General features: G+C 61.5%; 1 protein-coding gene across 1 annotated transcript in view; it reads right to left on the bottom strand.

Moving 5' to 3' along the window:
- The window catches only part of RIPOR3 (RIPOR family member 3), a 32,235-nt gene that overhangs the window by 3,176 nt on the left and 17,767 nt on the right, over positions 1-11,292 (bottom strand). Inside the window, exons 11-19 of the mRNA XM_077778300.1 lie at positions 9,789-9,918; positions 7,989-8,531; positions 5,330-5,460; positions 4,293-4,413; positions 3,526-3,661; positions 2,764-2,925; positions 2,006-2,167; positions 1,339-1,541; positions 112-195 (exon numbers count right to left, since the gene is read on the bottom strand). Of these exons, the coding sequence (XP_077634426.1) occupies positions 112-195; positions 1,339-1,541; positions 2,006-2,167; positions 2,764-2,925; positions 3,526-3,661; positions 4,293-4,413; positions 5,330-5,460; positions 7,989-8,531; positions 9,789-9,918 (1,672 nt within the window). The remainder of the gene's footprint in view (positions 1-111; positions 196-1,338; positions 1,542-2,005; positions 2,168-2,763; positions 2,926-3,525; positions 3,662-4,292; positions 4,414-5,329; positions 5,461-7,988; positions 8,532-9,788; positions 9,919-11,292) is intronic.

Raw genomic sequence — 11,292 nt, 5'->3', positions numbered from 1 at the left:
GGGGGGGGGGGGGGAGGGAAGGCCCAGTGGAATAATTTTGAAATGAACTGACTGGAACGTTACCCACAAGCAGGCTTCTCTCCCTCACAGGCGAGGACAGGTTAGACTCACCCTGAGGTGTCTGAGCGCCACACACGCGGCCCGCTGGAGTTTTGCATCGTTCTCCGTCAGGGCGTTGGTATAGAAGAGCAGAGCCTGGAGAATAAGGTGGCTGTGAACGAGGCGCTGGCCGAAGCCAAGTCCACGCTCCTTGTGCTGGAGGGCTCCTCAAGCCCGACTTAACCTTTTTTCTAAACAAAAATCAGGCCATGATCTATTCGTCTCTGGGCCAAGCACACCCAGTCTCGATGTGTGTGCTGCGGTGTTTGGTTTATCTCTAAAAACACTGGTCCCCGGGGTTAATGGTAATCAAAGTGAAAAAGCTCTTTTCGTCTGTCTTCCAAATCTAGGTAAAAGGCTACATCAGAGCAATCCGAGGTCTGGCCAGGCCACTCGAAGAATTGGAGGTGCAGAGGGAGGCCAAAGCAAGGCCGCTGCCTGAGGCCTGAAGGCAGAGCACCTCTTCCCTTCAGTCCGGTCCCGGGTCCCAGCGATGACCCCGCCCCTCAGCCACGTCCGCCAGGAAAGGGCTGGCATTGGCTTCACGAGATTGTAGGAGCCGTGTGAGGAGGTACCCGGCCAGCGGGTGGCCCAAGGGACTATAGTCAGGCCTCGGTATTGCCTTCCTCCACCTCGGGGGCTGGTACCATCCATCTAGAATAGTCACAGGCCCAGGAACCTAAAAGGCAGAGGGGCCCAGTTTCTTGGTTTTCAAACGGACTGAACCCAGCGAACCCCCCCGCCACACAGAATACTTAAAAAGAAGATGGCCATCAGAGTCTGAGAAAGAAACGCTCTACGTTCAAGCGACATCTCGGACCAAATGGGTATGTTGGTGTTGGAAGCACGGAGATGAGCGAGCTGGTAAGACGTGAGGTTCTGTGGGTCCTTCGGGTGGCGGCCTAGCCACCCCAGCCCCGTGCGGCCCAGGCCCCCCCCAGGCCTGGTGTCGCCCAGCGCGGTGGCCTGAGGGACTGTGTGCACGGGCCACGGAAGCATCCCTAAACCTAAACATCCGGGGACACCTGGCTGGCTCGGTGGGGAGAGCAGGCAACTGGGCTGGAAGTTTGGGTGTAGAGATTACTTCGGTCAAATCTTTAAAAGACAAAACCTCTTGCAGCGAGCGCAGCGCCTTCGGAACATCAGTCCCTTGCATGTTTCCGAGAGGAAGCCTGCGGACCCCCAGCTGTCACACGTGTAGCCGCGGGGCTGCCACCTCCCCTCCTCACACCAACGTACCTTTTCCCGAAAGCTCTTGTTCCGGGCCGCGCTGGCCAGGCGGGCGCTAGCCGCCCTGCACGCCCGGGGGGGCCCGTCCAGCTGCAGCAGCGCCCAGGCCCGTAACGTCTGGGGCAGGGGCTGGAGCCGGCCCAGCCGCTTCCCCCGCAGCTTCCGGACCGCCTTGAGCTGCCCCGCGCCCTGCAGCTCCTCGATGAGTGTCACTGGAAGAGAGGAGAGGGTCCCAGGGTCCCTCTGACTGCGGCTGGCAGTGCGGCTGCACGTCTGTTTGGCCACCAACATGCTCCTACCAGGGAAGCAAGGCCCGGGACGAGCCCCCGTGATCACCACGGCACAGCCCAGGTCAGCTTCCCGGGGCGGGGGGCGGGGCGGAGGGTGCTCCTGGAATCTCTAGGAAGGCTTTCTAGCAAGGGCTCGAATACAGCCTGGAAGTCAGCAAGACCTCAGCCCGGCCGCCGTCCCATCCAGCCCTGACATGTGCCCTGTGCTTTGTAAAACCTCCTTCCCTTGGAGCTGATTTCCCTGCATGGCCCGAAAGTGCCGTCTCCTCAATCTGGGCTCTCGAAAGAACAGCCGCAGGGGAAGGACGCAGTGGTTCTACGAGACCGGCTTCCACGGAGCCACGACAGAGGGTCCTTGGTTCTCACCACCCCCTGCCAGCCCCTACCTTCCTTGGTGAGCTGGGCAAAGTGCTTCTCCAGGTCGGACACCCCCTGCCTCTGCAGGTAGCTGTGAAACTGGAACCAGGTGACTGTGTGCTCTTCGGGGAGCCCGGCTCCGGGGAGCAGCCCCCCACAGCTGACCACCTGCTCCAGGAGCCTCCGGCACGCTGGCGAAACAGAAGGCCGTGAGCATAGACCGGCCCCCGCGGGGCCTCTGCGCCGGGCGCGGCTGGGTCAGGTCAAGGGCATTCTAAGGGCCTGCGGGCGGGTGTCCCTCACGGTGCCCCCCGTGCCCGAGAGAAGGAGCACGCTGGGCTGGGGTCTGCAGGCCCCACGTTTAGACGTTCTTGGGGCGCGCTCCGTGCCCTGGGCCGCACCGGGGCTGGGAATGTTCGGGCTGGCAGAGCCTGGGACGGGGGCCGGCTGTCAGTTGTCAACAGAGAAAGTTGTCTGCTTTCTGTGGAAGAGTCCAGCGACCGCTTCACGGCACCTTTCTCCTGCTGACCTTTCTAGAATTGTTTTCTTAACCCCTTTAGGGTTCGGCTGGAAGCCGTGCGGTCCGTCCCCTGACAAACGTGCCACGTGGCTAACATTTGCAGCTTCGGGGTTTCACAGACCCCTTGCTGCAGACCCCAGGTCCTGTCCCCAGGGAGAGGGGCGACTCCTAGCTGAGATGTGTCTTCCCTTTGGTGTCGCGAAGACAGCGCAGGTGAAGACGGGGCTGGAACCAGGCCCCGGGGGTGGGGTGGGGTGGGGAGGTTACCTATTTCCAGTTGCCCCGGGTATTTCCCCCGGACCCTGTGCAGGAACGCCTTCTTGAGCTGGTTCAGCAGCGTCGTGGCGGGACAGGACAGGACCCTGCCGGGCTCAGTGCACCCTCTCCACAGCTTCAGGCACCCCTTCCTCCGCGTGGCCTGGGGGACAACTGAGATCCCAGGTCAGGACCCGACTGATGTGGGGAGGGGCGAGCAACGAGGCGGCCCCGAGATTTCCTTCCACGGGGGCCCGAGAGGTCAGGGGAGACGGGGCTTCCCGCGGCTGCCCTTCCCGCACCCCAGCGTGACCCACCGAGGACCAGCAGCCTCAGCTGCGAACGTCTTCCCCAGGCCTACGGCCCTCACAGCTAGGACACCGNGGGGGGGAAAGGGGCGGGGGGCAGAGGCAGAAAGGGGGCAGCAGCTACTGTTTATTTGAGATGCTTTGTGCCTTGAATGTGTCCTAGCGATTACACACTACCCAGTGGCCTCTCCTTTGCACAGACGGGAAGCTGAGGCTCAGAGAGGTGAATCATCTGCCAAGCATCACACCAAACCGTCGCCAAGGCTGGGTGGCCTCCCTTCTGGAGCCCACAGCGTGTGTGTGAGCGCGGCTCAGCCACCACCTCAACGCAGACCCTCTGAGCCCCACTTAATTTTGGACGTCAGGGCAGGAGATGAGCACTGCCCCCCACACCCCCCAGCTTCAGAGCCCATCACACCATGCCGTTCACACAAGGACAGCCTGTGGGCGGGGGACAGTCACTTACTATCTTCAATGGAGGCTGCCTTGCTGACCTTCTCAAAATCCAGCACAGAGAGCGTCTCCAGAACCTGTTTTTGCTGCACAGCTTCTTCCAGGAGGCACTCCTGAACCACCGTTGACAGACCCGGAGAGGCCAGTTTCTAGGAAGCAGCCCACAATGCTCCAGGTTAGTGCAGAATGCGCCCTCTGAGGTCGGCAGTCGGGGCCGTGGCTCCCACCTGCCCCCTGCCCCCCACCGGCTTTTCTGTCCTGATGGTAGCTCTCTGACTGCCATCTGGGGATGCCTGCTTGGCCAAGGTGGCGGAGACGACGGGAGGCAGGCTGTGGCTGCCGGGGGCCTCCTTTGCTATCAGAATGGGCCAACCTGCCTGAAAGTGAAACCAGCCAACACAGGAGAGCAGGGCTGAGACCCAGCCAGTTATGCTGTTACTTGAAATCCTGGATCCAGCTGGGCCTGAAGCCTACGCCAGGGCCTTTCAATTCTGTAAGCCCAAATGTTCTCTCTGGTTGAGCCAGTTTGGATTGCAGCCCTGGCAGCTGCCGCAGAGAGCTGCAGCCACGGCTCTGGGTTCAGCACTTGGACTTGCATGAGAGCCACGGGACTGCTCACCCAGGCCTGAACCTTCCACAGAGGAGCCTCCCAGGCTCCCTGGCTCTCTTCCTTGCCCCGTGCTCCCCACCACTGGCAGGATCAGCTCTTTGCAGAGACGACTCCCGTGCCCCAGCCCAGCTTCCCAGCAGGCGGCCCCGCCCCCCACACCCCCGAGCCACCTGCAGCAGGGTTCTGCAGACTTGGAGGTGCACCCTGAGCAATGTGTCCAGCTCCGGGGTGCCGGCCGTCAGCTCCTGCGATGACGCCTTGCGTGGCGGCGGGGGCGGGCTCCTGTCCTTTCTGAGTTGGATTGAGAAGAACTGGGTGACGGCGCCAGTTAGCAGCTTGGCTCCCTCCACGGGTAGAGGGGACCCTCCCTCCTGGAAAGCCCTGGTCAGGGAGGTGGGGTCCAGGTCCCGGGGAGAGAGAGTTCTACCACGGAGCAAACCAAGAGAAAAGGAAAAGCAAAAGCCGGCAGCAGCTCAGCACGGGTGCTGGGACAGTGTGGGCCCTGGAGGCTGGGGTGGGGGGGCGCCTCCAGGGTGTGCGATCTGGAAGGCAGAAGCCTGCGGTTCCAGCTAATCCTTTGCTCTGTGACTCTGGACGGGCCGGCCCCCCTGGCCTCAGTGTGCTCCTCTGAAAAGTGGGGCCGGGCCTCCCCAGCTCAGGGGAGGGAGGGTCAGGGCAGCCCTGCCGGCAAGCATCGCGCTCGGCAGCGTGTTGGCTTCGTGGTAGAGGCCGAGCCCGAGGCCTGAGGAAGGGCGGACGCGACACTGGAACGCTGGGTGGGGCCGTGAGAGGAGAGGAAATGAGCTGTGTGTCCTCTCTGCTGCTGCTGAGATTTGGGTACAGGGGCAGGTGGGGGCTGCCTAACCGAGAAGGGAAGCGGGGGTCATAGGTGAGGGTGGAAGATTGCACAGAAGGAGGGGAGCACACGTCACTGGCGCCCGTGAGGTAGAGGACAGAGGTTCTTCTGTGTCCCTTACTGTTACTCTGTAAACTGAGATCCGAACCAGCCCATTGCCCACAGCTCAGGACCACGCTGGGGGGCAGTCATTCACTCGGCGGCGGGCATGCAGGGGTGAGGCGTGCAGCAAAGAAACAAGAAGTCCCAGTCGGGCCCAGGACAGTGGAAGAGCTAGGCCGCAGGGGCCAGACAGGAAGCGCGGAAGCGAGGCCGGTGGCCAGGGCGGCCGTGGGAGGGGAGCGCACCTACCGGGGGCCCCGGCCGCCCCCACATAAGGGCAGCGCCTGCGGGGCGAGGTCGGCGCTGAGGAAGGCGAAGCTCTCCAGGACGCACTCCATCAGGCTGTCTACACAGGCGTGCTTCCGGTGGGCACCGCGGGGCTGCGGACAGAGCGGCGGGACTGAGGCCACAGACGGGCACGGCCCAGGTCACGAGCTGCCCAGGTGCAGCAACCACCCCCCAGCCCCTCCCCAGTAGCCCGGTAGGTTTGGCTCCAAAGCCTGAGGGACACAGAGCCAGAAAGCCTCCCCTGTGGCTCACAGATGCCCACGGGGACAGTGCGAGGGACCGGAGTGAGGGACAGAGTGGGGGGGGGGGGAGCCCCAGAACACGTGTCCTTCCCCAAGAGGCCAGGTTGATGCTCTGCCCCAGCCCACACCTGCCACTTGGCAACGTGGGGCCGGCGTGGCCAGATTGCTCACGTTTCTAAGAAAAGCTGGAAACCTAGATTTTTGTGGGAAGCTGCTAGTTTTTAAACATTGACAACTAATTCCGAATTATTGTAAAAACAGGGCACGAGTCAGGCCAAACACGTCTCTGGGAGGCTCAAAGGCTGCCCGGTGAGCTTCTAGACGTCAGGTGTCGCTTCTCCCCGGGAGATATGGAAGGAGAGGACATTGAAGCACCCCCTGATTGTCAGAGGTGGGGAGAGAGGGCTGGTGCCACAGCTTCTGCCGCTGGTCGAGCCCCTTCGTACTGGAGATTTGGGGCTCCTCTCTCTGGATTCGGGACAGGACCCTAGGGCTTGCTGGGTCCGCATCCCCGGCGTGTCCAGGCCACGTCCCACATGGTCACCCAGGGCACAGCCTGAGCAGAAACCGCCTTGGGAAGCAGAACTAGGCACCTACGAGTTGAGCCCACAGAGAAAATCTTGAGCAACAAGAGAATAACAATGGCTACCTGGAGATTTTTCCTCCAGAAAAAAAAAAGTATGTTTTTGTTTTTATGTGCGACACGCGCGCGTGCGCGCACACACACACATCGGTTCTCATGATTCCAGGTGGTACCACACCATTGCTCTTAAGAGAAATGCAGAGACTACAAGCCTCTGGTCACATTTTCATCAACCCATCAGTAGAGAACCTTACTTTCTGTTTAAAGACACCTTATTTTATTATTTTTTAATTTTTTAATGTTGATTTGTTCTTGAGAGAGAGAGAGACAGCATGAGCAGGGAAGGGGCAGAGAGAGAGGAAGTCACAGAATCCCACCCAGGCTCCAGGTTCTGAGATGCCACACGGAGCCCGGCCAGGGCCTCGAACCCAGGGACCGCAAGATCATGACCTGAGCCCAAGTCGGACGCTTAACCGACTGGGCCACCCAGGCACACCAGAGACACCTTATTTAATTTACACTGATGATTCACTCACACTGAACTCCAACCCTACTGCACTGAATTTACACCTGAACAAGGCCTCTGTGATAGATGTATTTTCTCAGTGAGGCCCCCTCACGGCCTTCCTGGGCTCAGGAGCTCTGGACGGCCCCTCCACACTGTGGTTGGGTCTCCCCAACAGCTCAAAATCACCAAAAGAAAGGGCAAAATGTGGAAAACGTGGCATGAACTAGACAGCGGAAAGGACGTGCGTGCGGGACCCAGGGCTGCGGTGGGAAGGCACGGTGCCCTGGTTCAGCCCCAGCCCGGCATGTGCGTGGTAGGCGCCCCACGTTCTTTGCCGCTCTGCATGTGCCCGCAGACAGCCGTGAATGCGTCACAGGTATTGATTTTGGACTTACAGGTAAACTGTATAGCAGGTAGATGAATCAGAAACAAAGAGAATCCATGAATGGTGAGGACTGACTGTGCGCACACATGAAACATGCACATACACACATTTATACACATGCCCATCAAACTAAAAGCTATGGCCTGCACTTGTTTTTATTCTTTGAGTTTGGTTTGCTACAAGAGGAAAAGTTCCTCAAGCACATTGAACAGTATGCCTTGGGGCGCCTGGGTGGCTCAGTCGGTTCAGGTCATCTCACAGTTCATGGGTTCGAGCCCCGCATCAGGCTCTGTGCTGACAGCTTGGAGCCTGGAGCCTGCTTCAGATTCTGTGTCTCCCTCTCTCTCTCTGCCCCTCCCCTGCTCATGCTCTGTCTCTCTGTCTCTCTGTCTCTCAAAAGTGAATAAGCATTAAAAATTTTTTTAAAAAATAAAATTTTGTAATCAGAAAAATCAGATGAATCTGCCCAGGCCGGGACCACGGGAGCCACCCAAGGGCAGCCCTTGCCACGGGCCCTGTCAAAGAGGAGCAGGTTCAGGGTAGGGTGTGTGGCTGCTCACGGCCTTTGGCGGCCCCAGATCTGACTCTCAACACGCCCCGGGTTTGGGAATTGAACGCCCGACCTCAGCCCCCCCTGCCTGGGTCAGAAGGTGCGAGATGGCGCCAGGTTCTCTGGCCAGACGTGGGGCGGGTTATCTACCCCGATCTCCAACTTCTGCTTATAACCTCCCAGCCAGCGAGGGCCACCGTTATCCCCACTCGTCAGATGAGCAGACTGAGGCCCAGAGAGGAGACGCTGCCCAGCTGGGTCACACGGGAATGAGGCCAGGATGCGGGCCCAGGCAGAGCCTACTCCCGGTCGTCAGGCACCAGGGCCGCCGGCCCTGCGTGGGTAAACCTACCTTCAGCCGGTCCCTGAAGCTGAGGACCTGGTACTCCAGCTCGCGGAGCTGCGGCGGGGCCGTGTCCACGGACCGCAGTAAATCCAGGACCTCTTGCAGCGGCCCGTCCACTCTGTCCTCGGCTCCTCCTTCATCGCCGTCTCTCTGGCGGCCCGGGACCGAGTGGCTGTGGAAGGAGGGGCCCCGCGGCAGGTTGGGGACCTCTGCTCCCAGATCCCTCCAGCCAGGCTGCTCCACAAACGAGCCACCCGCCAGGTGGGCCATCTCCAGCCCGAGGCCCAGGGACGGGGGGGTCTCCTCTTCGATGGGGGTGCTGGGGCCCACGGCCAAGGGCAGGAAGCCCACGTCTGAGGCGGATGCTGACGTGCTGGTCTCGGCGTCTCGGGGCTCCTCGGAGCTGAAGGAGTCCATCTCCGGCGGCTCCTGACTCTGGCTCCGCGGGCCGGGCCCCCGCAGGTCGCTGTCGGACTGGTGGCTGAGGATGGGGGCGCCCCTCGGGCCGCCCAGCAGCAGAGCCTGCTGTGCCGGCTGCTGCAGGACAGACTGGGGAGGGGACATGGGACTGGCCTTACTGCCACGCCGGGGGCCGCAGCACGGCCCCCAGAGGGCCTTCCCTCCGCAAAGACTTGCTCTGCACACGCACGTGGTCAACAGGCCTGGGGCCACCAAGGTGATCGGCAGCCTGGAGGTGCCAGCAGGACCCCGCAGCCCCGCCCCCTCTAACCCACTCCTTTCCGGCCCCTGAGGCCGCCTTGCCCTTTACAGTGACTGTGCGCTCTTCCTGGAACATTCCGGCGTCTTTGTGGTCATGCCCGTGTCCCCTCAGGTCCTTACTCAAACGGCACCTCTGCTGGGGGCCTTTCCCTGGACACCCTATTTTAAATAGCAACTCCCACTTCGCCCCAGAAGCCCCCTCCCCCTTCCTGGTTTATGTTCCCGTGGTCCTCAGGCCTTGGGTCAGCCGGTGCTCCCCACGGGCCCCGGCCCCACGTGGCCTAGAACGGAGCCAGGCACAAAGTTGTGAGTGAGCTAACAGCTGACAGACACCAAGCCCTCCCGGCTCTGCGGCACCGCCTCCCTGCCCCTCACCAGGCAGAGACCACTAATAACGCCTGGTGTTCCAAAGCGGCATCTGTTTTTATCAGGCGTTCTTTGAAAGCCTTCTCGTTTATTAACTCGCCTAATCCTTGCAAAACCCCACCAGAGTGGTGCCGTTATTTTCAGTTCTTGGATATAGAAACTGAAGGCCAGAGAGGTTGAGTGACTTGCCCAAGGTCACATAGCAGGAGAAAGGCATAAATAGCATTTGAACCCAGCCATTCCGGCACTAGAGTCCATTCTCTGGACCATATATGATTTTTTTTTAAACTGTAGTATGCCACCCCCACCATGGCCAGAATATGGAAGACATTCACAACGGTAGCTGTCGCCAAGGAAGGGACCCAGGTCCCTGGAGGTCATGGGAAACAGATGTTTTACTGTACGCTGTGTCAAGGTATTGTCTACTGGAAAAATATATTGAATTTAATTTTAAAATAAGTACGCTCTGGTGGGGGTGGTAGAACCACACAGAGAACCCCATTCTAGGAGAACCAGCCAGAGGCCCCCAGAAGGGAGGGCTGATGGTGAGGAAGACACAGGACAGGAAACCACCCAGGATGGTCCCAAACCAGGGAGCGTGTGCCCAAAGCTAGACCGCAAGTGCCGGGCTGCTGAGCCCGGCGCTGGCCCCTGGGGAGTCGCCCCCACCCACGATCCCGGGGTGACCGCAGCCTCCCTGCCCTGGTGAGGCTCACTCACCAGGTAGTACCTCTCTCGGAAGCTGGGGGTGCTGGGGGGCGTCCAGTTGTACAAGGAGCCCTTTCTGCTGCCCATGGAGAACTTGCCCGTAGGGCTGGGCGACACCAGGAAGCTCTCAGTATCGAACGGGCTGGAGGAGAGAACAGAAGGCGGGGGGCGTCACCAGTGTGTGGGAGAACATCAGCTCAGATAAGACCTCGGGGGCCTTAAGAGGAAATAGGGGAGCTCGGGAGGGGCATGGCCTTGCCTGGGGCCACGGGCACAGCCCAGGGGTTCTGGGTGCACATTCTCAACCCCCTTGGGAATGTCCCAGACTCCCTCAGCCACGGCAAGGGGCAGCGATTGGCCACGACACGTGTGAATGACACCCCCTTCGCAGGTCCCCTCAAGAAGCCCCGGGGAGGCACAGCGGACACTCAGTTCTGCCGTTCTCTGGATGAACGACGTCACCGTCCCTCTCATCCTGATCTGTAACAGGGGTGCCGTTATTTACGGAGGGACCTCTGTCCGTCGTGGTCACAGGTAAGGCTGGGAAGCCCCAGTGAGGGTGTGACACGCAGGGGAAGTGGGGCTCCAGCCTGACCCCCGCCCAGCCCGCCCTGGGAGCCAGTAGGGCTGCTCCCTGCGTCCTTGGACTTGCCCGGCCTCCCGCTGGCTGGTGGCCCAGCCCACCGCCCTGTAGACCTGAGGGCCTTCCCTGGGAAGAAGGGTGCGCAGCCCCCACCGGACAGATGAGGACACTGGGGCTGGGGCGCTCACTTGCCCCACTTCCCCCAGCTCCCTGGGGAGAAAGCGGCGTCCGGTGACCCTAGGCTTGGACGCCCACCCCCCGAAGAATGGAGAGAGCGCCCCCCCCCGGCCAGGGCAAGCTCCAAAACATGTGCCCCCGGCCCTTGGGCGCTGCTGCACCTGCCTGGGGGAATAGAGAGAAGGGAATTCTCTCGAAACGCAAGGTTCCATTTCGGGGGGAGGGGCCCTCCTGCCAGGAAAACAGAGCCTGTGGAGACCAGCAGCAGTCACTGAACGGCCCAAGAAGGTGGCGAGTCCGCCGCCCCAGGTGGGCACTGCCCCGGCCCCTGCGATGCCCGGTGGAGAGTGCCCGCCTCGGGCAGGGGTTGTTTTCGCGAGTGTCCCCGTCCGTGGGGTCCGGGGTCCAGGGGGCAGCAGGGGCGGCGGGGAATGAGGTGGCGGGAGCAGTAAGGGCAGAGGCAAGGCTCCTCCCTGGCACCCAGCCCCGGGGGCCGCCGGAAGGTGTCCTGGCCAGCACAGGCGCTTAGGTGTAAGCGAGGGGTGGGGGCGGAGAGGGTGGGCAGGGCCTACAGAGAAGGTCCAGGTTCCAGCATGGCCGTGGGGCCGGGCAGGGATGCCCAGGAGCGGATGCGAGGGTGTGGTCAGGCCACCGGGGAGCCAGCGAGGCCTTCCTCTCTCGGCCTCTGGGTGGGAGTCCCGTCCGGGTGGGAGGGGGGGTGGGGCCGGCCTGGGGGAGGGCACCGGGGCCCGGGGG

The sequence above is a fragment of the Crocuta crocuta genome, unplaced genomic scaffold (genome assembly GCF_008692635.1).
Source record: "Crocuta crocuta isolate KB4526 unplaced genomic scaffold, BGI_CrCroc_1.0 scaffold27, whole genome shotgun sequence".
Lineage (NCBI taxonomy): Eukaryota > Metazoa > Chordata > Mammalia > Carnivora > Hyaenidae > Crocuta > Crocuta crocuta.
This window is presented reverse-complemented; position numbering and strand designations above follow the sequence as displayed.